At 40.3% G+C, this 27,845-nt stretch overlaps 1 protein-coding gene across 1 annotated transcript in view; it reads left to right on the top strand.

Moving 5' to 3' along the window:
- Positions 1-27,845, top strand: part of Camk4 (calcium/calmodulin dependent protein kinase IV) — a 213,945-nt gene that overhangs the window by 136,155 nt on the left and 49,945 nt on the right. Inside the window, exons 3-5 of the mRNA XM_028762775.1 lie at positions 473-535; positions 2,617-2,699; positions 20,010-20,082. Of these exons, the coding sequence (XP_028618608.1) occupies positions 473-535; positions 2,617-2,699; positions 20,010-20,082 (219 nt within the window). The remainder of the gene's footprint in view (positions 1-472; positions 536-2,616; positions 2,700-20,009; positions 20,083-27,845) is intronic.

Below are 27,845 nucleotides of genomic sequence, written 5' to 3'. Positions count from 1 at the left end.
TACACGTAGCTTGTGAAATATTGCAGAGTAGGTAACTGCTTCATATCTGAGGTATTCTGTAAGGCACCTGCATTGAATTCTTAAGCTGTCAGTGAATAGCCTTGTTTTAAGTGTGAAGGAAGAGTATCAAAGACAGCAAGATAGCTCAGTGGGTATGGGTGTTTTCTGACAAATACCTTTAGTCCCAGCCCCAGGGAGGCTGATGATGGAGGATCAAGAGTTCCAAACACCCTGAGCTATATAATAAGACTATGTATGTTTGTGTTTGAATTTGTTTCTCTCTCTCTCTCTCTCTCTCTCTCTCTCTCTCTCTCTCTCTCTCTGACAGACTGACAGACAGAGACAGAGATACAGCACGCCTTTCCAGTTGCTTCATTTATCCAGCTGGCTAACGCTATTTCTGATGTCCAGCACAGTCACAGTTTTCTAAGCTCAAGCCTCTTCTTTCTGTTTGTCTCATTTTACCTTCTAGGTGGACAAGAAGATCGTGAGAACTGAAATAGGAGTTCTCCTGCGTCTCTCACACCCGAACATCGTAAGTGGCTGTTAGCTTACTGTTTCATAGCATTCCCAAAGCTCCGGGATACGCTCACTGTTCTCCACTGTCAGTGTTGATGAGGAAGAAGAGTCCTTCCTCTCCACGGGGCAGCAAGGCCTAACTCAAGCCTTACCTCAGCACATTCAATCAGTTTAAGAATAGATGGACTAGCAGTACATACCACGTCTCTGTTCATGCATAAAAGGAAGGAAAAAATGGAGAGATTTGTTTTATTCTAATGAAACACTGGCTTTCTCCCTCTTTTGTTTGCCTAACTTTTTAATATGCTGTTGCCGAAAAGGCCATTGAAGCAAAAGGCATTGCCTTCCAAAGTCATTTCAGCCTTTGGGAGAGGGGCCGCTTCAGAAATAATGCAAAGATGCAAATACATGATTTGCGTGAATGGGAGAACTAACCAGGTTTCAGAAGCTCTCCTGTCAGGACGCCTCTGAGAAAAAATGAGTGAAAAGCTTTATGGAATCAACGAAGTGAAAAAGAACAAAATCACTTTCGCAGCAGCATCTTGATTTTATAAATTAAACCATCTACTTATTTTCTTTTTTAAAAAAGAAACCTATTTATGTGCAGGGTGTGTGCAATGCTCAAAGCAAAGTGCACACAACTTGATATATGCATTAAAGGTGCACTTAGCTACACAGCAGCAAATATTTTTCTTGTAATAAATAGGAAGATGGACTGTAGCACTGACTCATCAATCTTGGATTGCCCCCCAGGACCCAGGCTCCACACAGTCCTTGTACTGGTGATTTCTCCATCCTTGGTGCCTTGGCTTCTCACCCTGCACCTTGTCTTCATGGACCCATAGTGCTAGCTGCACATTTCCCTAAATACCCAGGTTGATATTCATGGAAGAAATTGGAAGGGCCTCGTCAGCAGAGTCAAATGAGAAAAGATTCTCAGAAAGGACTGCAGCAGAGTTCTCTTGAAACTTTGCTGGCCAGAGCTAACTAAAAATGCTTCCCAACTACATCAAGGCTTGTTGATCAGAGAGCAGGGTTGTCACAAGTGGCTTAGACTGCTGTCATCCACAGTGTGGGGCCAGGTGCCCAGCTTCTCAGAGCTAAAGCAGAGTTCTGTGTGCAGTGAAGTATGAGGACACTTTGAGTAAGCAGTTCTCAAGTAAGTCATACTCAGTTCCCACCATCACTTCTCCATGTTCTCCTTCTGAGGAAGCCACTGTGGAACACCCCTCACCTGTAGATCGGTGCTGGCTTCTGGATTCTCCAATTTCTGGGGAGATGTCTACATTTGGTTGGATTATCTAAGTGTGACAGAAACCTGGTGTGGTCAGTCAATTCTCTACCACCACTCTGTCCAAGAACCCTTCATAAGCAAGAGACTGTACCTGCTGAAGCCTGCTTTTATATACAGACTTTATCCCCACCCCCACCCCCATCCCAGGGCTTCCTCACAAACTAATTCCAAACCCATTGTTTCCAAGATAAAGCATTGTTCATCTCTAGCAGCCCTGGTGCTTCCTAACAATTTTGTTAGGTCTTGTATTTGATTCTAGTGAAAAGAAAGGAAGAAGGAAGAGAGGAAAGGAGAGAGGAAGGAAAGGAGAGAGAGAGAGGGAAAAATTGCAACATTTGAGTAGAATTTAGGAAGTGTTATTAAGAGATTCATTTCAAAATGAAAAACGTCAAAATTTAGCAGGACTTTTGAAACAAGTGAACTTTCTGACAAAATCAGCAACTGAGAAATAGAGTGGCAGCTGTCTGCTAGTGCTAGAACAAGGGGCTTTCCCTGAGCTAACCCAGCCATTGGTAATGCAGACTATTGTTTATCCATAATTTTAGATGTTTTCAAGGAAGATGGAGATGAGCCATTGTTGATGTTCTTTCTTTTTTTTTTTTTTTTTTTTTTTTTTGGTTTTTCGAGACAGGGTTTCTCTGAGTAGCCCTGGCTATCCTGGAACTCACTCTGTAGACCAGACTAGCCTCGAACTCTCGAACTCAGAAATCCGCCTGTCTCTGCCTCCCAAGTGCTGGGATTAAAGGCGTGCGCCACCACCGCCCGGCGTTGATGTTCTTTCTTAATGTACATCTTTCTCCCAGATAAAACTCAAGGAAATATTCGAAACTCCCACAGAAATCAGCCTGGTCCTGGAGCTGGTCACGGGAGGAGAACTGTTTGACAGGTAAGTTAGAACTGGAGGGCAAAGCAATAGAAATATTTGCTCTGTATCACCAGAAGAATCATGGAAAGGAAAATTTCCTAAGATTTTTCATAATAGAAGGATTATGTGAATTGATATTTTTCTTAAAATAAATCTTGAGAGGAATGTTGAAGAGAGGTAGTTTGTAATTGGTAAGATAAATAAGTAATTAAAAAAGAAAAGCACTATATCAATTTACCTTCGCAAGCATTTATGTTCAAAAAGTGGGATTTTATAAAATCACATATTTTAATTTTAATTAAATAGTAGCATTTTATGAGATTATTTTTGTGAGAAAACAGTTAAAGTTGTGTTCTCTGTCATGATCCAAAAACTCATAAAAATCAATATTTTTCAAATAATTATCTATAACCTATTCTCTCCAAGGACAGGTGTCTATGTAAAAAGTTTCACATTGCAGAGGAAAATGTGTCTTGCTTTGGTCCACTGTTGCCTTTTGAGGTGTTTGCTCCTAGCTTATCTCTCAAAGATGTTTGAGAATGGGAAAGGAGAGGATGCCCCCAAATCTGGAAGAACTATGAGTCAAGCCAACTTTAGGCCTCCATAGTTGTCTCTCCTTCCTGCCTACTCAGGAAAATTATGGATGGGCAGGCTGTGGGGGATTCTTGGCTATGTTCATTAGGACAACAAAGAATGAAAGTGAGGCTAGCAATACCAGATAGCTATATAGTAGAGGTGGTAAGAAGCTGGTGGAAGGGTTTTGGTAAAAGAATGAAGTAGAGATAAGTAACTGGATTCGGGGAAATCACAAGATTGAGTGCCCAGATCTTGTCAAAAGCTCTGTGAGTCTTTCCTGAATAAACGAACAACTATAACAGTAAATGGACTTGAGAAGAAAGGTGTCCCAAGGGGATTGCCTTTGAATGTTGAAAGAGGACACTACTTCCAGACTCCTGCAGTGTTATTGAATGAATATGTAATGTATTGAAACCTTAACTCTCAAAATAACGGTATAGAGGTGGTTCCTCTGTGAGGGAAACAGGTTGTCAGGAAGCCTGTATAGATAGAATTATTGGCCTTGGGAAAGAAGCCCAAAGTGGGTGCTCACTCCTTCCTCTTGGTGAAGGCACCCATGAAAGGCCTTTGTCTCTGATAAAGTCATCCCTCAGAAACAATCTGCTGGTGTCCTAGTCGTGCACTTCCTAATTATCTAGAATTATGAAAAATAAATGTCTGTTGTATATTATGTATGCTATAAGGCTTCCATCAACCCCTTTGCAGCAGCCCCCAACAACCAAGACAAACAAGTAGACTTGAAAGCTGTAAAGTCTGACTTTAAGAATAACGCATAAGGAGATAGACATGCATGAGTAACCTTCTGGTAGCAATTGTTTGTAGTTAAGTCTCAAAGTTCACAGTTCTGAATCCTGACTCTACCACTCAAGGGTAAGCTAATCTAGAGAAATGTACTTAACTCCCCTGAGTTTTGGAACAAATTTGAAGCTGTTCGGTGCTACTGAGAAGTCTTAGGTACACCAAACCCACTATAAGGATGGACTACGCACTCTAAAGTCATCCTGTTCCCATGTGCTTAGACACGATTTCTCTGGAGTATCACCAGTATTTATTTATAATGGCTCCTTTAATAACACCACTGTAAATGAATATTTTTATGATTATAGTCTTTGTCTAGGTACAATAATATTTATGGTAAGATCCTACTGGCTGTGGAGGCATGAATGCTCTCTAAGGAGACCTTGCATATTTCTCTGCTAATTATGCTCTATTAGATAGAAATCTCACGTTCTTTAATTATAAATGGTTGCAGATAAGAATCCCACGTGGAAGCTACCACTTACCGGCGGCTCTTAATGATTTCCCTACCACCTCTCTCCACTTGAATTAATTGCAATCAAGAGTCTCTTCTTCCCTTCTTACAAGGCATCTATGAGAGAATTTGGGATGAAATTTATTTTAGCTCTAGAGAAAAAACATAAGAACAGAAATGCAATTAATAAACTTAATTTGTAGAAATGAATGAAGTATTTCTGTTTCATAAAAGACTGACAGAGAACAAGTAAAGTACTCACCATGGTGCAAACCTCAGTGACTTTAAAATATAGATCCCCTGCCCCCCGAATATTGTTCACATTCTTGGCATGGTTGAGGTGACTAGACCTCTCCACTATACTGTTTAACTCACAGTTATTCTTAAATTTTATCTAGTTGAAATGAATTTTCCTTTATTAGTCAGGCTATTGCTTTTCTTTTCCCTGAGAGATTAAAAAAATTCCTAGTATTGCTTCTTTTTGTGCATTTAGATAAAGTTCTAATTTGTTAAATTGCAATGATGAGAATTTATTCCTAGTCTAGTGGTAGCTCGAACAGTAACTAATGAACAAGCTGAGAGCCGCTGATGGAGGGATAATCACGTTAGTGTGTTAGAGTCAAAGCGCTTGTATTTTATTAGAAAAAGATCTGTTCTGTGATGCTTATGAAAAAAAATGAAGCAGTCAAAGCCAGGTAGAATCTGTATTTCTTGTTGAATTTAAATAAAAAAAAACACACAGAATAAATAATTTAGGATTTTGAAATAAAATCAGTGCCTTTTCTATCTTAGAAAAGTCATGTCCATACATTTTATATAAAAGTCTGCTTAATTCTGATATTGTGGGTAAAAAAGAAGAAGAGTTCACTTCTTCTCAATCTTATTACAACTCTTAAAACCTTAACATCCTTCTCAGTAAACTTTCTAACTGAGCAAACTTGGAGCTTTCAGAAAAGTTTTCTTTTCTTTTTTCTTTTTTTCTCCAGAAATAATTGTATTTTATCTCCAGCCAATCCAGCAGTATCCTTGGGCTTCTAAGGATTAGCCTTAAAGGTGCCTCCTGCCTGCCTCCTCCCAATTTTGTCTTATAACTCCAATATCTGAATTCCTTATTTTGTTGTCCTGGCTTATATTTTTTATAAGGTTTTGCTCACCAATGCCAAACACTATATATACATAGAGATTGTAGAGCATGAAGCTTTGAATGTTGACTCCTCGAAGACAACAGATTTTTTTCTTTAACTTCTAACATAAAAACAAAACAGTTTAATGTGAAGAGGCACCAGGCTGGTTAAAGGGTAGGCCCTCAAAGGCCCTTCTGGTTTTACAAAGGTCCATAGATCCTTAGAAGGTCTACACATTCAGCCAGGTGGTTTTAGCAAAATGTCTCCTCCTTGACACCCCTTACATGCTGAATTCTGTCCCTCAGCTCTGGGCAGCTTCTCAGTCTGTCAGCTGTTTCTTCAGCACCAGAGGAAGAATAAATGCACTTGAGGGCAGGCCAGTTCTGATGGGCTTGTTTCCTTCTGAGACTTTGGCTTTGGAATTAAGTCTTTTTTTCTTTCTCTCTTCCTTTCCTTTCCTTTCCTTCCTTCCTTCCTTCCTTCCTTCCTTCCTTCCTTCCTTCCTTCCTTCCTTCCTTTCTTTCTTTCATTTTTTTTGTTATTTCATTTATTTACATTTCAAATGTTGTCTCCCTTCCTGGTTTTCTCTCTGTAAACCCTCGACCCATATCCCCTCCCCTTTGCCTCTATGAGGGTGCTCTTTCTACCCACCCACTCCCACCTCACCCCTCTACCATCCCCCTACACTAGGGCATCGAGCCTCCACAGGACCAAGGGCCTGCCCTCCCAGTGATGCCAGATAAGGCCGTTCTCTGCTACATATGCAGCTGGAGCCATGGGTCCCTCCATTGAATGAAGTCTTCCTTTTTGATCTCTGGTGTCTTCAAACAGAATTTTAAATGCTTTTAATTTATTTTTAACTTTTTAGCATTTTGTATGTGAATGCTCCATTTATAAGATTTCCAGCACTCCTCGTTACTACTCTCTCCACCTCACTGACTGCCTCTTAAATCCATGGCGTCTTTTTCTTTGTAGTTTTTGCACACACACACACACACACACACACACACATGCACACTCCCTACTAAATTGATTGAGTGTTCCCGTGTGTACTTTGCTCATGTTATTGGCTCACACACAAGGCTGATTTCCTTCACTATGTAGACATGTTTAAAGCCTGACTGCTTGAGATTGGATAACCTATCAGAAGGCTCATCTCTAGGTAAAACTGTTTCTTCATCTCTCAGCCTGTAGTTCTTCATCTATGGGTGAGATCTTATGAAATTTTTCCCAACCATATTGGCATGTTGATTGGTGTTACCATTATGCTTACTTGTTTTAGGCAGCCATATTGTTGACACTCCATAGCGACACCCTCCCTATCACATCTAGAAGACTCTACCTTATAGCAAGCATCCCATTCCTCTGGTTCTTGTGATCCTGTCACCTCTCTTCTGTATATGTGTCTCCTGAGGTCATTTATTCTGTCCATTTTGACTAGCTGTGGATCTCTGTAATTGTCTTCAGCTGCTCCAAAAAGAACTCTACTTATCTGTATATAGTTAGGATCCGTATATATTAGGATCAGTATTTAGAGTTAGAAAGTATATTGGATTAGGAAAATGGCAGTAGAAGGTTCTATAAGGTTCTCCTCTTGGGTCTGTGTCCTCTTGTAGCCAGCAATAGTTAGCTAGGTTAATTTTATTTAGTGTGTTTCATTTTCTTGCTAGGAGTGTACCTAATCACCATTGCTGAACAGACATTCCTATGTGGTTCAAAAGTTCTTTTACCAATACCAGTGTGTTTTTCTTTCCTTTTTTTTCCTTTTTTTTTTTTTGTATTTTTCTATTGGATATTTTATTTATAGTTCAGATGTTATCCCTTTACCTCATTCTCCCCCCCCCGCCCAGGAACCCCCATCCCATCCCACCTCCTCCTGCTTCTATGAGGATGTGACCCCACTCCCACCTCCCCACCCTTGAATTCCCCCACACTCGGCGTCTAGCCTTCATGGGACCAAGGATCTCCTCTCCCACCTATGCTCAACAGGGCCCTCCTCCCTTACATATACAGCTAGAGCCATGGGTCCCTCCCTATGTGCTCCCAGGCTGGTGGTTTAGACCCTGGGGGCTCTGGTTGGTTGGTATTGTTGCTCTCCTCATGGGGCCACAAACCCTTTCAGCTCCTACAATCTTCACTCTAACTCCTCCATTGGGAACCCCTTGATCAGTTCAATGGTTGAGCATCCTTCTCTGAATATGTCAAACTCTGGGAGACCTCTAAGGAGACATCTATATCAGGCTCTTGTCAGCATGCGCTTCCTGACTTCCACATCAGCATCTACCTTTGGTGACTGCACATGGGATGGATACCCAGGTGGAATGGTTTCCAGATGGCCGCTCCTTCAGTTTCTGTCCCACACTTTGTCTCCATATTTGCTCCCTTGAGTATTTTGTTACTCCTAAGAAGGACCGAAGTCCCCCCACTTGGTCTTCCTTCTTCATGAGCTTCATGTGGTCTGTGAGTTGAATCTTGGGCATTTCAAGCTTCTGGGCTAATATCCAATAATCAGTGAGTGAATACCATGTGTGTTCTTTTGTGATTAGGTTACCTCACTCAGGATGATAACTTCTAGTTCAATCCATTTATCTAAGAAGTTCTCGAATTCATTGTTTTTAATAGCCATGTAAACTCAGGTGATAGTAGATGCTGGTGAGGATGTGGAGAAAGAGAAACACTCCTCCATTGTTGGTGGGATTACAAGATGGTGCAACCACTTTGGTAATCAATCTGCTGGTTCCTCAGAAAATTGGACACAGCATTACCTGAGGACCCAGCTATACCACTCCTGGGCATATACCCAGAAGATGCTGTAACATATAACAAGGACATATGCTCCACTGTGTTCATAGCAGCCTTATTTATAATAGCCAGAAGCTGGAAAGAACCCAGATGTCCTTCAACAGAGGAATGAATAAAAAAATGTGGTACAATTACACAATGGAATATATATATATATCAACTTCCAGGATGAAAAGGAGTTCCTTTGCTATGTAGATATGGAAATTTTGAGTTAGGAAATATATTTCTTTTTGGTTGTGAGCCTAACATTTAATGGCTGAGCCATCTCTCCTTAATTGGTAACATAAACGGTCTTGAATTCAGTAGAGGAATCCTTTTTCCATGTGATATCTTACAGTCTTCTTTAAGATATTCAGTCTCACATCCTATCCAAGAGAAGGAACTGCTGTTGATTTTACCTGTGGAGAATCCAAGTTGTGTGAGCTAGTGTTGTGTAAAGCTGTGTCTAGCCCATTCACTCTTCTGGCTTTGTGGGGCCTTTTCTTTTCTCTTCTCTTTGTTTTTTGTTTTTGTTTGTTTGTTTGCTTGTTTTTCTTCTTTTTCCCCCAGGACTGTGAACTAAAGAAAATATTAGTATGTTGGAAACTGATGCTTGAATTTTATGTCTGTGACTCTATAAATTTGTTTTTCTGTACTTTCTGCAACTTAAAATGTTCTTTTAGTAGGTCACAAACAGTCTATAAACAAGGAAAAAAGGTAACTGTATTTCAGAACCATGCACTTAGCCTGTGAGTTATTATCAATTACATGATTAAGACTAGATAACCAACTGCTTTGATACTCCTAGGATTTTAACTGATATTGTTAAAGCTAACTGAATTTTCAGGAAACTGTCATTACCAAAACCTCCAGAAATACTTATTGCTCTGTTTCCTTGGGTTGGTGTCATGGTTGATAACAGAAGTAACCAAATTCAGGAAAAGTCTGGACTAATGAAGATTGTTATTCTAAAATTAGTCATTAGTCACTTCTCTGAAGTGAAGCTCTATGATATTTTAATTTCTAAACCGGATAGTCAGTCACCATGAGAACCATGTCTTCTACATCCTGGGATCCCCGAATCTGCAAGGCACTTTACTAGAATGATCGCACTGCAAGCAACACAGACACTACATAGGTCTTGTTATACACGTTTTAGAGACCAAATAACTGGGGATCCGAGAAGCTTATCAGCTTCCATTCAGTCACTTAGCTTAGAAGTCTAATAACAAGACTCAATTCAAGCCTGGGGTTTTACAAAGCCTGTGATTATTCTATTATGTCATGCTTCTTTTGCGTAAGCTATTGTTGATAGTCTTACTTCAAAATAAAACCCCAAACTAGTTGTATAACATTATTTCTGTCTCCATCTCTTTTTCTGTCACTATGACAGAGTACCAAAACAACTTAAGGGAGAAGGGGGCTTATTCTGCTTCTCAGTTCAAAGCTAGCATGTGTCATGGTAGGAAGTCAAGAGCCTGAAGGAGCCAATCACATTGTGTGTGCAGTCAAGAGGCAAAGGGTAATTCAGAGGTGCTGCTGCTCAGTCCTCTGTGTTCTCCATTCCAGGAGCTCTGTCGGAAAATGGTACCAGCAAAGGTATATAGTTAATGCAATCAATATAATCCCACACAAATATGGCCAGAGGTCTGTCTCCCAGGAGATTCTGGATTCCATCAAGTTGACAATTATAACTAAGTATCAAATTGTCCTACTAAAGCATTAGGTTAATCTGAGAATTAATATCCATACAGTTGTTTTAGATATTGATATTTCAAATACATCTCATTATGTGCTTTCATGGCTATATGTGAAGCAAATGTTTACTCTGATTCTCAGCAGATGTATAGTGTGCTTTTCATAGGAACTTGGATAGAAAGGAAATGATAGAGGTGAAGTAGTTGGAAGACAGATGGGAGACTTGTTTATTATTTTAAGATGAAGGCTTGGGAAACATACTAATTTTCTAATGGAATGGAACCTACACAGAGCAGGTAAGATTCTTGGGAAAGGGAACATGAGTTCAGAAGAACATTCCAGAGAAAGCCATGGTGATGTTATCAGGTGTCTAAGAAACTTGTTAAGCACCTTTCCTCAGAAGTAGAAAGAATGGCAAATGATGCAGAAGTCAACGGCGTGTGACACTAGACATCTTTGGGAAAGAATAAGTTAAAGGAATTCCTGCTCCAAAAGATTCAGATCTACCTTACTTAGAAAGTGTTTTTTTTTGTTTGTTTGTTTGTTTTTCTTTTTCACAGATGCTGGTAAACAGACTGAGCCTCCTGGATTAGAGAAAGAAAGGAATTTTTGTTCTCATGGCATAGAAAAGGTCATAGGTATCAAGAAGTGTAGCAGGTTTCTCTTTGCTCTTCTTTCTTGGGGGCAGTACAGCAGATCCTAGTGAACGCCTGCACACAAAACACGGCATGTTAAAAGAGGAGAAATAAAGCAGTTGTCACTGGCTGTTGACTGAACAAGCAAAATTTACAACTAAATACCATCCAGTCAATAGAAACTGTCCAAAACACAGATGAACCTCAGATACTCTGCAAAGCAAACACAGAAGACTTTGTAGTATATAATTTCCATTATGTGGGATTTCCAGGAGGGCTGGATGTTTCCTGACACAGCAGAGCAGGGGCTTGTTTGGGCAGGGAGAGGGGGTAAGGAAAGGGGACAGGTTGAATTATAATCAATTTGGATATTTCTAACTTCACAGACTGCTTTTCTAGTGCTATTGGAGCTGTGGTATTTTTCTCCTAACAATGTCTGATGGAGACGAGCACTTGGAGAGAGAAATGGTGATGTACAAAGTGATGGAAGAGGCCAGAAGTGTCTGTGGAGGGCTGAGTGCCCACTAAGGCAGAATGCTTAGTTGTAGACCTGAGTCAGTGGCTTTCTTTCCTGTATTCCAAAAAGGACTTGATGTCACCTATTTCTTTGGGCTCATCTCTGCCTTTTCAGTTCTCTCTCTCTCTCTCTCTCTCTCTGTCTCTCTCCCTCTCCCTCCCCCTCCCCCTCCCCCTCCCCTTCCCACTCGCCCTGCCTCTCTTTCCCTCCCCCTCTCCCTCTCTCTCTCCCCCCCTCTTTCTCTCTCAAGATTTATTTATTTATTTTATGTATATGAGTACTCTATCTGCATGTATACCTGCATGCCAGAAGAGGGCATCAGAAGTCCTTGTAGATGCGTATGAGCCACCATGTGGCAATTAGACATGGGAACTTAAGAAAACCAGCTAGTGCTCTTAAGGGCTGAGCTGTATCTCCAGCCCCAGGTGTTTCCTTCTTAATCTCTTTCCAGAGTTCTTTTCCTTTTTCCTTCAGGTTCCATCTTTCCCTTAAACATCCCTCTAGGTTAGCTACCCTGGTGACCAGCTTATCACTGGAGAGGAAAAACAAATTAATGGTGGGCTGGGCGTGTTGACTGGGGGACCCACTGCTTCTCCACCAGCGCTCAGATGAACTCATCGGTTGTAAGTCTTGTCTCCCTCAGTCTCCATCCTCTGTGAACTGGCTAACTAGGAAGTTAATCAGCACTGATTTCTCCTCCTTCCTTCTCCTTCTTTCTTTTAGCAGTTCTCAAACACATCCCTCTGCCCATTTTTATTTACTGCTTCTGCTCCTGCAGCCTTAACATTTCCTTTTCCATAGCAAAGAACTCCCTTCCATTAATCTGTTCTCTTCTTCATTCTGAAGCAAAACTTTAACCAGGGAAGCCCAAAAGCTACTCAACATTTTTAGTTCAAATAAATATGTTTTCAAATATGTCCAACATATCTACTTACAACCCTGCGTCTCCCCACCATGCTGGCCTCATTACCTGCGTTATTTCTCTCATGGTGACCCTCATTGCCACCATGCCCAAGGAACCCAAGTCTGGGAAAAAGGAAAACTGATTTGGACTCGGATATGTTTAATGTTGTCAGCATCTTCCCAACAAAAATCATACTCAAACCAATAAAGAAAGCCACAGTATAAAAATGTTTGAAGTTAAACTAGGAACCTTATATGTGGAACTAGAAATGATCAGGAGAATGGAGACAAGGACCTTCCCAAGTGGAATGATACCCAAAAGCACAGAGTACTGACAGGAGGTGGGGCGGGTAGTATGTTTCTTAGTCTCCATTTCAAATGTTGAGCGAGGCAGAAAGCAAACAGTGGTGAGATATTTGTCAAATGAATGGTTGAATGAACAATGTGCTCTCCAGCAATTTATAGAGAGTCTCTGTGTCAGACTTTTCATCTCTAGTATGAAAGAATTGGACCAGAAATCCCTTGGGCCCACCCCCAAGCCTGTGCTTTGGTTTGCTCCTCTCTTTCTCCTACAGTGTGACTCCCTAGACAGTGCCCACATGGATCCACAGCCTGCTCCCCTCCAGAGCTCCCTGTGACAGGTGCTAGTGGTAGCTTTGAAATTGCTTTTTTAATATATGAATTTAACACACTCCGGTTCTTGAAGAAAGCTTATGAATGAAGATGCCATCAACAGAATGTGCAAGAGCAGCAAATGAAGCCTATAAAGGAAAAACACATTTATGCTGAGACACAGGAATATTCACTTTAATAGAATTTTATGTGTCACAGCACAGTGGCATGCTGTTATTCACTGAGATTTGATTCCCGAAGCTCATGTTATTTGGGGCTTTTATCTTACGACATTCAATCCACTGGCACACATTGTCATCAACCCAGTGTCTTTTCCCCATGAACCTACAGCTACCTGATAGCCCAGTCATTTGAGAAAGAGCCATGATTGGTGCTTAGGGCTGTAGGGCTGCTAATCTGTATGCCAGGAAGTCTGAGGCCTCAGGACATGATTTGAGCTCTATCATCTGCCGTGCCTCTGCTAACTGCCTGGCTGGAGATGTGCTCAATTCAATTTGTGGCAATTATTCCGAGAGGATCAAATGCACCAGAGTCATGCATTATGCCAGATCCTCAGAGAGAAATACTTGGTGCTCCTATTTTCTTATCCTGCAATTAAAAGAAAAAGATAAGAAAGAAAATAGATCAGCTAGGTAGAAGAGGCCAGTATGGAGCAGAGCAGCAGACAGTGGAAGTTAAAAGCTCAGTACTTTAGGAAGAAATGCTGTTAGGGGCTGAGGATATTGTAGCAAAGGGCCTAGGGAAGCTGCCCTGTGCTATTTTTCCACTCTCTCATCCTATAGGAAGTGTAGTTTAGGGATAGATTGCCATGAAGATACTGGCAGACATTTTGTTTTAGCTCTGAAACTTCTAGTCTAGCTAATAATGGAGTGGTATGGAGTTGTGTCATGTAGACCAGGTCATATGGCTTGGACCTTTGAAAATGATCATAAAAATTCTGGTAGCATCTTAACCACTTTCTAAATGCTTTATAGAACATGAGAGACAAAAAGCAGGGGCAAAATTATTTCCTTTTTTTTTTCTAAAACTTTACTACCCTCACAGTGATTGAATACTGTCGTTACTTCTGAAAAATCAAAGTCACTAGTATATTTTGTATAGCACTATAAACCCTTGACTTCCCAGTCACATTCAATTTCAGGGCCATTTTTAATAAGATGTCAGCTAACTTGTATAATGGAATGCATGTCACTTCATGAAGCAAGGTTTCTATTTTGCTGAATTTGGATCACTTTGATATTGTTTAAAATAAGTCATATCTAAAATGGTCTACATCATTTGAAGAAAGAACCCTCCTGTTTACCGGGCTTCTTTCAGGAAGCACTGATAAGATCTCCAGGCTAGGGCTGAGTGGCTGGGATGGGCAGCACTTCCAGTCCAGTGCATTTGCTCATGGTGATAAGAACACCTGCCAAGGGATTGTCCAGATGGCCTCAGTCTGAAATTGTTCTGACATCCATTCATTTGGCAATTAGTCATGATGCTGTGAATGATTACTGATAGACTTCTATGAGCAGTGCTTGCTGCCAAGCTCTGTGAGTGATTCAAGCCCCACAGTGGCTGTGTTCACACGTCACCTTCATCTGCTTTTGCTTAGTCATTAATATCTTCACTTATCATCAGAGTTCTGTTATTAACCCATATTTGTCATAAAGAGTTCAGTGCTGTTGACCTTAACTAGTCAGTCTCAAGTTTTCTGGGCAGTCAGCTCAACCTATAAAAATATTTATAATGAAAAGTCTGAAGCCCAAAAACATAACCCTGTGACAAAGATTTAACATTGTCTGAGAACAAAATTACTTTTAGCTGGAGGATTCTAGATGAGAATCAGAGGAAGGGTCATAGGGACCAAGATCAACCGTGTGGTTTAAGGTTGAGGTGAGGTAGAAGACATAGCAAAACTTTGTGGTTTTGCTGTGTATGCCTGCTCAAGAGATGCTTCTGCTCGCCATTAGAGAACTGATAAGTCACTCCATCATATAAGCTCTGGCATAATGTATCATATTTATTATGTGTGAGTATATAGAGCTACGATAATTCCTTTACCATCTGTAATCTCACATGGACCAAATCAACCCTAATCCTCTTTACTTCCAAAAAGCTCCTGGCTCATGTTAGACAGGAAGGTGTATTGTTGACTATTGCTACCCATTATCATTTTCTATTTCTTCTGTAGCCTTGTTTCCATTTTTAATTTACAATAAAAAAAAACCTTCAATAGAAATTTGTAAATCCATGAGCATGACATCAAAATCTACTCAGAAGTGATGAGGTCCTCTAGCAGATGACATAGTCATGTGGAAATATGCACAGGAGAGTCAAGAGTAGTGTGTAGAAGAGTGATGGCTGTGGAAGGGAAAAGGTTTGCTCATGCCTGTGTACATGCTTACAGGACCAGCAATAACATCGAAATGTGGATCTTCTGTCATATTTATCTTACGTTACTATCCAACGTATAAAAGCTTCAGTTACTCATCAGAGCTATTACTGGGCAAACAAACTTCCTATTTCTATTTATCCCACACTCCTTATCCACTCTCAGCCCTATTCCCTCCCTTTTTGACATCTAGGAAACTTAGGTTCACTTTTCAAGTCTGATCTGAGACATCTCTATTCTCACAAGATTTCTAACCTAGATTCCTACCTTTCTCAGACTTCCCTAGCTAGCCCCCAGTGCCTGCATCACAGCAGTTACTTAGACTATTGATTGCTCTGTCTACTTATATAAGGAAAGAGCTCATCCATGCAAAAGCATGTCTCATTCACTCCTGAGAACCCCACACATCATAGTCACTCCCTAATATTTATTAAATGAATAAATGCATCTGTCAGAATGTTAGATGAGTTATTTTACTAATATGTCATTTCTCCATCCAAGCAGTTCCTGAACTTCCTGACAAGTATTTGTTCTGAATCCCAGATACTACACTAGTTCATAAATATTGCTAAAACAAAGTTCCTTAGACTAGGTGGCTTATATTCAATAGGAATACATTTCTTAAAATTCTGAGTCTAGGAAGTACAATATTAAGATGTCAGTAGATCAGCTTCTGGTTAAGGGCTGATTTCTGGATTCTTGAAGATGCTTGCATGCTGTTTCTATGTGGTGCAAAGGGTAACATTTTCTCTGTAAGAACACTAATCTTATTTATTAAGGCCTCACCCTTGTGATCCAATTATCCACCAAAGACTCCACCTCCCAACAGCTGATTTCTTAAACAGATCTGTAAACAATTAGGGGTTAACATATAAAGTTTTAGAGCATATAAAGATTCAATTCATACCAGGCACTTACCCCTATATTATACTCAAACATACATAAAAACTTCATTAGGTCACAGCTTGAGACTTACACCAAAGTACAATAAGGAAATTCTAACTGGTAGATTATTGTGTTTCCAAGTGTACTGAGACCTGTAAGGACTAAGTATTTGATACACAATTGGAAATAACAGTGCATAGTTGTTCTCTTAACCCTGGAGGAGTGCCATAAAATGGTTATGATAAAGTTCTCTGAGTAAATGGGCATGAGGAAAATCAAAAAAATAAATGGAGGTCATGAAGTAGATTATTTTGCCATCTTGGGGTAAGATTGAAAGGTTTCAAAGAAAGCTAATTGTCAGTTGTCATTCTTCATCATGTTTATAACAATTCTCTTCTTCTAACATAACTATAGAAAACCTGAGATTGCAGGTAGAGTGTATAAGGAAGCCACTTGTCACCTTTGTGATGGTTAGATCACAAACTCTACAGAAAGCACAAAGCGGAGAGAGGTGGTAATGTGGTAGTGAAAGTTCTGAGCCTTCTCTGTCACGGAAAACCCTTCTCTTCTCTCAGACTTCTGTAAATTGTATTCATTCATTCATTCATTCATTCATTCATTCCCTTTATATCCTGATCGTAGCTCCCCTCCTTCCCATCCCCCTTTAAACATCTTCCCCTCACACTCTGTATCACTTCACTCGGGTACATCAAGTCACTGAAGGACTAGGCATGTTCTCTCCTACTGAGGCCAGATAAGGTAGCTTCATCAGGGTAACTGGATCCACAGGCAGCCAACATAGTCAAGGACAGCCCCTTCACTCCAGTTGTTGAGGGACCCACATGAAGACCAAGCTGCACATCTGCTACGTATGTGGGGAGCCTAGGTCCAGCTCATGTATGTTCTTTGGTTGGTGGTTCAGACCCTAGAGCCCCAAGGGCCCAGGTTAGCTGACTCTGTTTGTCTTCCTGTGCAGTCCCTGTTCTTTCTGAGTCTCTCAGTCCTTCCCTCAACTCTTCCACAAGACTTTCCCAGCTCTATCTAATGTTTGGCTGTGGCTCTTTGCATCTCTTTCCATTGGCTGCTGGGTGGCACTTCTCAGAGGACAGTTTCACTAGGTTCCTGTCTACTAGCATAACAGAGTATCTTTAAGAGTGTCAGGGGTTGGTTCTTGCCCATTGGATGGGCCTCAAATTGGGCCAGTCATTGGTTGGCCATTCCCTCCTTCTTTGCACCATCTTTGTCCCTGTACATTTTGTAGGCAGGACACATTTTGGCTTGAAGGTTTTATGAGTGGGTTGCTGTCATTATTCCACTGGTAGTCCTGCCTGGCTGCAGGAAGTGGCCACTTCAGGCTCCATATCTTCCACTGATAGAAGTCTCAGCTAGAGTCACTCCATAGACTCTTCCCAGCGTCCCAGGTCTTTGGCACATCCTAGAGATCCCCTCCCCCAACCCCATCTCATCCCCATCTCTGATTTCTGTTCTTTTTCCCTGGCTCTCCCTATACTTGATCCCCCTCCCCCGACTGTCCCTTCTCTCACCCAGTTCCCTCCCTCCATCTACCTCTGATGTCTATTTTATTTCCCCTTCTGAGTAAGATTCAAACATCCTTCCTTGAGCCCTTCTTGTTATTTGACTTCTTTGGGTCTATGGATGTAGGATGGTTATCTTGTTCTTTATGGCTAGTATCCACTTATAAGTGAGTACATACCATGCATGTCCTTTTGGATCTGGGTTACCTCACTCAGGATATTTTCTAGTTTCATCCATATACAGCATCTTTTGGATATATGCCGAAGAGTGGTATATCTGGGTCTTGAGGTAGAACTAGTCCCAATTTTCTGAGAAACAGCTAAATTGATTTCCAGAGTGTTTGTCCAAGTCTGCCTTCCCACCAGCAATGAAGGACTGTTCCCTTGCTCCACATCCTTGCTAGCATGTCTGTCTCTTGAGTTTTTGATCTTAGCCATTCTGATGGATGCAAGATAGAATCTCAAAGTCATTTTGATTTCCATTTCCCTGATGACCGAGGATGTTGAATATTTCTTTAAGTGCTTCTCAGCCATTCGAAATTCCTCTGTTGAGAATCCTCTGTTTAGCCCTGTACCCCCTTTTCAAAAATTGGGTTATTTGAGTTGTTTGGTATCTAATTTCTGGAATTTTTAAAATATATTTTGGGTATTAGCCCTCTGTTAGATGTGTGTAGAGTTGGTGAAGATACTTTCCCTTCTGTAGGTATTTTTTCCTATTGACAGTGTTCTTTGCCTTACAGAAACTTTATAGTTTCATGAGGTCCCATTTATTAATTGTTGATCTTAGTGTCTGAGCTATGGGAGTTATGTTCAGGAAGTTGTCTCCTGTACCAAATGTGTTCAAGGTTATTCCTCAATTTCTCTTCTATTGGATTTAGTATATGCAGTTTTATGTTGAGGTCTATGACTTACTTATTTATAATGGTGTTCTTATTTGTGGTGTTCTGGCTGCATGTATGCCTGCATGCAAGAAGATGGCACCAGATCTTATTATAGATGTTATGAGTCACCATGTAGTTGTTGGGAATTGAGCTCAGGATGTCTGTTAGAGCAGTCAGTGTTCTTAACCTCTGAGCCATCTCTTTAGCCTCATCCTTAAATTTTAAATGTTCAAAAAAACAAACAATAGTCGAAGAAATTATTTCAGGACCATCGAGATACCTCAGGAGATATAGGGTCTTGCTGTCAAGTCTGACCAGCTGAGTTCAGTCCCTGTAAGTTGTCCTCTGACTTCCACAGGGGTGTCATGTCACTGCCCCCCACATACTCCAACACACTAAATAAATAAATATATATTTAAAATAAATTATTTCAATAGAAGTTTTTGTAAGTCGACCAAATCACCTAACTTTGTCATGAATTGGAGAGCATGTATCATGTTGTAAGGTAGTATTCATAAGAATGATTTTTAAGAAGCAAATAGTAAACACCTCACAGGTACAATCTAGGATTTGAGGGGTGCTTATGAGCAACGTATGTAATTAGGAAAAATAAAGTACATTTTAAGTGTCTAAAATAATAAAGCAATGATGCATATTAGGAGATTCTCTCCTCATCCTTTTAAAAGATTATGAGTTTGTGTTTTATCATTTTTAATAGGTTGAAAATAAAATAATTAAAATTGAAATGTATCTTTTTAATAGCTGAATAACTATAATCTTTAAGAACTTTTCTTATGTTCTTTTACTTTTATCACAACAATTCTATTGTACATTTCCTCCTCCTCTATCTCCCAATTTTGAAACATTTTATAGGCTTTAAATTCAGTTATTAACATCAGCTACTTTGAGAATGTATAGTTTTTGCTGTGACGTGTAAAAGAAACAAAAAGAAAATGAAGCTACTTTCTGCAAAATAACTACCCAAATTTCATACATTTCATTTAAAATGAATTCTAATAAATAGAAATTTAACATGTTAATGAACTTGGAAAATTGTAATGGGGTATATTTGATAATATTAAAGATTTGATGTACTTTACAAGTATGATACTGTGATTATGCTATGATTTTTTAAAAAGATTTATTATCATTTGAGTATATCCTATTTGTTTTAAAATAATAAAACATAAAAGACAGTAAGTCTTCAGATTAAGATAAAGGTTACCCATAAATTAGTAATTGGGGTATATATAATATAAAATCTACTTTGGTATATGCTTAATATAATTTACAATTTAAAGTTAAAATGTGAAAGGCGAATGACTAGGTTAAGCCCAGGGAAAATGAATGTTTTTCATTTTCTTAGCAAAGCTGAGATTCTCGAATGGCTGTTTCTGGAATCCTTCCCTGGTGTTGGAAAAGCTGTTGCAATTATTCAGAAGTATCTTCTCTGACGTTGATCTAATTAACTTCCTTTAGTATCCATTCAACTAAAAGTATGTGTCTGAGAAGCACTGTGTTTATGTTTTTTTAGGATTGTGGAGAAGGGGTACTACAGTGAGCGCGACGCGGCGGATGCGGTGAAGCAGATTCTGGAGGCCGTTGCTGTGAGTAAGGACAGGATGCCGATGAGGGTTTATCTATTGGTCATGTCTGTCGGTTACAGGCATTGTTCAAGCCGGCAGCTGTGTGATGTCAATGTAAGCCAAGCACAGGTGTGTGAATGAGGTGTCGCAAGAAACTATGCTTAGTTAATGCACGTAACAGACTAGCCACTCACATCTGGAGGATGTGCCACTCTGTGGGTCTGCTGAGCTGTTCACATTCTTTCATGAGTTCATATTAGGATCTACTGTTCTTATTTGTTCTCTAGCATTTCCTTACTTCATTTTTTTCAGTGTATTTCTCTATTGGTTTTATTGTTTTATGCAATTTGATTGGAAATGGAAGAAGGTCTAATAAGATAAATATGGGCCCTAGAACATAGAGATTGTTGCTTTTCCTTTTAAAATAAAACAATGGACTTATAGAAGAATGAACCTGATAGTTTTGCTTTTGAGGAAAAATATAAGATGAAATTTTATATTGGTGTACAACTTTATAAATTAATTACAGAAGCAAATACACATTTACGAATATGTAGATTTCACAGTTTGGTTTGAAGGTCAGGTAATTGTTGCCTAGTTGAAAAAAATTTCAATTATGCTGGCTAAAATTTTCCAATATAGTCTCTGGTTTCTATTTTCCCCATACATATGTGTGTGTGTGTATACATATATATATATATGTACATATATATATGTACATATATATGTGTACACATGTATGTATATATGTATTATGAATGTATGTATGTATGTACAGAAATATGTGTCTGTGTGTGTCATGAGCCCAGAAGAGGGTGTCAGAGTCCCTGGAGCCAAAGATATAGATGGTTGTGAGCTACCCTACCTGAGTGCTGGGGGCTGACCTCAGATCCTCTGGAAGAGCAGTAAGCCCTCTTAGCTGCTGGACCATCTCTCCAGCCCTAGTCACTGGCTGGAATCATCTTAATGATTCATTGCTGAGTATAAAGCTAAAACAAATTATTTTCTGATCATACAGAACAGGTCCCAAAGGAGGATGTTTACCAGAATTAGTTAAAAAAAATCACATGCCTTTGATTCCAGCACTTGGGAGGCAGATACAGGCAGATCTCTTGAGTTTAAGGCTATCTTGGTCTACAGAGAGAGTTCCAGGACATCCAGGGATACAGAGAGAAACTGTGTCTTAAACAAAACCAAAACCAAAACCAAAACCAAAAAAAATCTATACAATCTTCCCACAGTCAAATATACTGTTCTTCAGTTTGTTATCTTAAGAAATCACCCAAAGAAACGAACACATGTTCCACTCATTTCACACACAGGAAACACAAGTGTGGGCTGGGAAGTGGCTCTGTGGGTAAGAATTTTTCCCATGTAACCCAGAGAAGAGTTCAAGTACCCAGGAAGAATGTTAAAACCAAGGCGGTGCCTCCAGCCCAACACTGGGGAGAAATATGCTGGTCCTGGTAACTAGTGGGCCAGCCACTCTAGAAGCAACAGTGAGTTTCAGGTTCACTGAGAGACTCTGTCTTTCAAAAAATAAGATCAAAGATGCTGATATGGCTCAGTGATTAGAAGCATTTATTACAAAGTTTTTAAAACATGCTTCTATTTGCCTCCAATACTTGTTCTTAAGTGTATGACTAGAATTGTCTTTTGTAATTACTAATTGTGTTTGAGGAGGTCAGAGTTCAATAACAGCAATGATAAGTGTATATTAAAGACTTATTTTTAATCTTTCAGATTTTTGCTGAGATATATCACTTTGCTCAGATCAGCCATCAGTTAAATGCACTTTGGGAGTCAGAGCTGAGTTTGGCTTCTTTGTACATGAGCTTGGGCATATACTTAATTCCCTTAAGCCTTAATTTCCTTTTCTAAATCAGCCGTAACATTTCACCCTGACATGGTAGTGAAGAAGGCTGAGAAACTGTACAAATCAGAGCAGCATTCAAAAGAGCAGCGGAGCAGAGCATTAAATTGATTCTTTACTAAACGTTGTAAATCTGGACAAATAAAAGCTGATCATATGCCCAGCTTATGGACATTCAGTACATTTTGTATGCTCTGCATGTTACATCAACCCAAAGCTTAAAATCAAGGTATGCTGGAGGTTGGGGGATGTGCATAGCTGTTGTAGGAGAGAGAGCTTCTGTCAGCCTCCCAAGCAGGGTATTTGTAGATTACCAGCCAGCTATGTATGCTTTCCTGTTTCTACCTCTGCCACCTGCTGTTGGTACCACACATATAACTCTTTCTGGTGCAGTGTCACATGTTCTGTGTTACATGGGATGGAAACAGGAGAGATACCCGTGTCTCCAATGGAAGTCCTTTTCTCATGCTTTTCTAGTGACAGAACACCTTACTTATTTTCCAATACAGAATAATCCTTAAAGAAATTGTTCCATATGACCTAACTCTTCATCTTAGCAAAAGTAACAGAATATACAGGGCAGGGTGCTGGGCTTCCTGGAAGTTTACTTAGGGGTGTGAAGAAACTCAGGCAAGCAGCTGGAGCTCTCAGGACCCCTTGCACACTGAACTTGGTTCTCACATGCTTCCTCTTTTACAGTGTTCCCATTTTTCATGCTCAGAAAGTGATATAGTCAACATCTTCTTTCTGTGTTAACATGCTACCATAAAAAGCTGCCTAAGCCTTCCTCTACATAGACACAAATACCACTTGATCTCCAGTGCAGGCTTTAAGGCAGAAGCTGCATTTGCCTCAGCTTGACTCAACCTTTCCTAGTTCATTGGGCTCTGGGTGAGACAAAAATGTGGGGTGTGAATGTAGTTACAGCAGGGCCTGGAGAGGCCTCTGGAGGGTGCTTAGTGGTATGGGTGTGAGGAGTTACGGGTGTGTGCGGAGTGTTCAGTGGTGTAGAGTGTTGGGGTGTATAGTGTTCAGGGGTGCAGAGTACTCTGGGGAGTGGGGCAGCTGTTTTTTGAAGGACTCTGACAAACTAAGAGCCACACCTCTGGTGCCATCCATTCCTCTGCTCTTCTTCACTGCTAGTTCTTACTATTCGTCTTCATCCCTCGTGGAATGTTACATCACAGGTGCAGGTTTGAATGATAGTCTCTTGTATGCTGTTAGAAGACAGTGATTTCAGTACTGGATAGATGACTCAGAAATGAGCACTTGCTGCTCTCACAAAGAGCCCGGGTTCAGTTCCTACCATCCACTGAGTCTTTTACCCAACTGGGTTACTGTCTGTAACCCCAGTTCTAGAGGATCAGATGCCCTCTTCTGGCCTCTGTGGAACAGTGCAAACACATGGTGCATTTGCCTGTGTGAAGACAAAACACTCATACACATAAAAATAAATAAGCACAGATGTGTGCCAACATCCCTGTTTTTTTTTAATAAGTGTGATCTCACTTTAAATATAATCTTATTTTGAAGGAAGCTCTCCTTGTGTGCCTTGCAAGAACGAACTTCCAGTGACAAAGTGTGCCACTTTCCACACTCACACATCTCTTCTCTTGGTATTCTGACTGTCTCAAGCTGGCACGTGCAGAAATCCTCCTTCTCTGACTAACCCAGGATTCTGGCCATGCCCATCAGGCTTGTGTCACCTTGGTGACACTGCCATTCAACAGCTGTCTCCTAAAATCCTAGTCTTCGTCCTGGACTTATTACTGCCTGGTCATCCAACTGAATCTTGCCAGTCTGAATGTTGCCAGGCAACAACATGAATTTGACCATTTGTCCTCATCATTACTACTCCTTGATTCAGGTTACCATTTAACTCCAGTACCACTGCCGAACCTAACTGGGTAAACACACTTCCATTACCTAGCATCCTCTCACTTCCCCATGGAGTTAGGGTGTCAGTAATAAATCAGTCTAGTTATTCTTATGATTAGGCCACATTGGCACTTGAGAACTCTCTGGGTGTGGTGAGGGAAGCCTGCAGTCCTAACACCTCCCAGACAGAAACAAGAACATAATGAGTTTAAGGTGAGTGTGTGCTACACAGTGAGCTCTAGGCTAGCCTGGGCTACACAGTGACTCTGGGGGCGGGGGGGAAAGACAGAAAAAGAAAGTCAAATATTCCTAGAGTATCCCAGAGTATCTTCCATATTGAGGGTCCTCCCCACACCCTATTTTCAGGGCACTTGACTGGCACTCTCCTTTCTGTGTTTGCACCCATTGCCTCTTGTTCTGGTCCTAGGAAGAACTAAGCTAATTTCCATCTTGAATTTGTTTTCTCTGTTCTGTCACATTTGATCATGGATTACATTCTGCTTCCTGGTTCCCACTAAAAAGTTCTGTCTCTAGAGTGACCTTCCATTGTGCTAAAACTATGCTTTCTACATCCTTTCCAAGCTACCTCAGTTCAATACTATGTGTTATTGTATTCATGAACCTACACGTACCTGAAATTGTACATTACTTTGTGCTTAATATCTATCACCTAATTCCACAAAAGTGGGAGCCTGGTTTCCACAGATCTTCTCTCAGTATGTCATGAGATACCTGGCCTATTCCTTTCGTAGGAAACAAAGCAATATTCCATTGTCTCCATGAATGAAATCTCTCCCCTGTTCCCTAGTGTCATTTCATTGATTATCTGTGTAGTGTGAACTCCACAGTTTTGTTTCTTCTTTCAAGTTGCCTTCACCTGTTTACATGGCTACTGTTCTTTTGGTTTATCCCAGAAAGTGTGCTTCAGTCTAGTAATGCCAACAGGTAGCTGGCATAAGAAACCCTGGTGTCCCTCAATGAATGAGAATGATGTTCTTAGCACCGGAATTTTCTACATACTGGAATTACACCAATTAAGGAAACAATGGATCTAGTCAGGGATGCTCCAGATAAGCCTCACTTGGAGTAGTGAAACAAAAGCCCAAGACCTCTATTCTAGGCTGAAAAGTTAAGCTGATTGCTGTTGATCCTGTGTTTCAAAAGTATTATTTTACCCATTCACAGAATTCTGGTTTAGATTCTAGACTACTACACTCAAGCCAAACATCCTTGAAACAAACTATCAAAAGATCTCTGAAACTAAAGAAAATTAAAATTAAAACCCTTTCCCCGAATGTTTCACAGGTAGAAGGCAAAGCAAATTTAGACTTGAGAGAAATGATTGGCATCTTTGAAATCGCTTATTATCAACTATAGAGCTATAGATAGCTATGAAAATGGGACATTTGAGACTCTAGGTAATCTGAAGTGATGTCTTTAAAATTGAGAAATGCCAGAGAACTGGCTCAAAAGAGAGAAGGGATGTGGCACTCGTGGACAGAAGGAAGCAGAGCATGATGACATTTTGGAAACAAGCTCAGCAGGCACATACGTGATGGCTCTAGGAAAGGAGCTGCAGTGGTGGCAGTAGTGAGGGGCATGTGGCAGAGAGGACACCCTCTATCATCTCACTTTCCTGCAGACCACACAGGCTGGCTGCTGTGAGCACAGAAGCAGAAAACAGCTTGTCAAACTTGGGGGAAATATGTTACAGGTATAATTATCCCACTTACATAACATATGTCACAGCCTCCATCTTCTTTCTCTGTATATGTTACTGTTTCTATGACTATAACGTTACCACTTCTGCTTTCTCCCTCTTCGATAGCAGTTATAAGAGTCTGTAAGTAAATTTGGAATTTACTTTAGCTTTGAATGTTTAAGACAGCTCTTTAAGACTTCCTGATGTTATTTCTCTTTGAAATATATCACTGGCATTGTGTCCATTGGATAGACCCTCAACCATGTCTATGAGGCATTTTCTTAATCACTAATTGATGTAGGTTGGCCCAACATACTGTGGGCATTTCTAGCCCTAGGCAAGTGGATCTGGACTATGTATGAAATGTAACTGAGCAAGCCAGAGAAAGCAAACGAATAAGTAGCATCCCTCTGTGGTATCTGCTTCAATCCCTACCTCTATATAAATCTGTGCCCATATAAAGGTGTGCCAGATAATTTTAACACCTCTCTGTATGTTTTAACTTTGCATAGTGAGCTTATGAATGTAAAGAGTGGTGCTCTACTGAGCAGGGTCCTGCCTTGACTTTCCACTGTTGCCTGGAAGTATATGATGAAATAAATTCTTTCCTCCACTAGTTGTTTTCAGCAACTAGAACACCCAGCCTCAAACACTAAGGGGAACACACCTGATATTGACCTCGGGCTTCCACATACCCATATAAAGGTGTGCCAGATAATTTTAACACCTCTCTGTATGTTTTAATTTTGCATAGTGAGCTTATGAATGAAAAGAATGCTGCTTTGCTGAGTCTTGACTCGAAAGATTCTGCTGATAAAAATTACCCATGGCCTGAGGTCAGTATTTCTATTTTGGTCAAGACTCAAGAATGGCATATATAGCTTCATCATGCTAACCCTTTTTGTCCTGGGAATACTTCTATTCCTGCCCATCATGTTAAAGCTTGTCTTTAACATCATCAACATGTTGGCAGCCGAAGTACTTGACTTGAATCTGAAAATGGACTCCCAGACAGAGTTACTAAGTTAACAGGCTGGCAAGCCAAGGACTAGTAAGATTCTGCACAAAGCCTTACCAACCTAAGACAGAAATATATTGCTTTGATTATACATATTCCATGATGGGTAAGGAAGGCATTCTTGGCAGAATGACCTAAGACAGGCTCAATCTTGTTTATGAAATAAAAAGGAGGAGAGGCAGAGAGCTTTGGGGCTGCTTGACAAGAATCTGACATGGGCCAAGGACAAGGAAATGGGCTGCTTTGCAGGAATATGGCATTGGCCAAGGACAAGGAAGTGGGCTTCAGGCAGGAATCTGACATTAGGCTAGAATGAAGAAGTAATTTCAGGCAGGAATCTAAATCTCAGGCTAAAACAAAGAAGTAATTTCAGGCAGGAATCTAAATCTTAGGCTAAAACAAAGAAGTAGGCTTCAGACATGAAAATGACTTTGGGTTAGGACAGGGAAGTAGGCTCAGATATTTTGGTCATCCTGATAAGCCCTTAGAAGCAGTGATCACAGAAGGGTTCATGGAAATTTGTTTATTGCCTTGCTTATTCTTTAACTATTTATGTTTATTGTCTTGCTTGTTCCTTAACTATTTGTATCTATTTTATTGCTAGTTCCTCAACCTAGATTTGACCTTAATACATGCATGTAATTAAAATGGTATAAAAGCAAAAAGGAGGAGGGGGGATGGGATGGGGGTTTTCTAGGGAGGGGAAACGTGGAAAGGGGATGACATCTGAAATGTAAATAAATAAAATATCCAATAAAAAATAAATAAGTAAAAGTAATGCAACAACAACAACAAAAAGTTGTGCCAGAATACACACATGTTCCCACCATCCAAGTAACACACACACACAATGGACATTGTAAGGATTAAATAAAAGTTCCTGGGGTAAAAGTATCTTCCTAGGAAGGAAAGGATTTAGTTTATTTAGAGAATAAATTGATGAAGAGCTGACGACTAGAAACTGAAGAACTGAAAAGGCAAACTGCAACTCTAGATGACAGTATAGTAGACACAGTAATATCAGGAAACCGATGCCCTTATCACTGGGCTAACGAGATAGTTGCAATGAATAAAACCTAGAGAATCAAATGAACTATGTCCCTATAGTAGAAGCTCACTATGTGGCTGGTGTTGGTTCCTGTGAGCCCACAGAAATTACCCATGATGCTGAAACTCAGATCTCTGAAAATGACTGACCAGCCAGCATGAGCTAGGGAAACTGAGGTGTCCTCAGAGGACTGGGAAAATGACAAAAGAGAGCAAGTGGTGCCACCAGAGTGACATGCCATTGCAAGGTGAATGAGAGCTTAGTT

This window comes from Grammomys surdaster, unplaced genomic scaffold, assembly GCF_004785775.1.
Source record: "Grammomys surdaster isolate TR1022 unplaced genomic scaffold, NIH_TR_1.0 135, whole genome shotgun sequence".
NCBI classification, from domain to species: domain Eukaryota; kingdom Metazoa; phylum Chordata; class Mammalia; order Rodentia; family Muridae; genus Grammomys; species Grammomys surdaster.
Note: the sequence above shows the minus strand (reverse complement) of the source record. Positions and strands in the feature narration are given on the sequence as shown.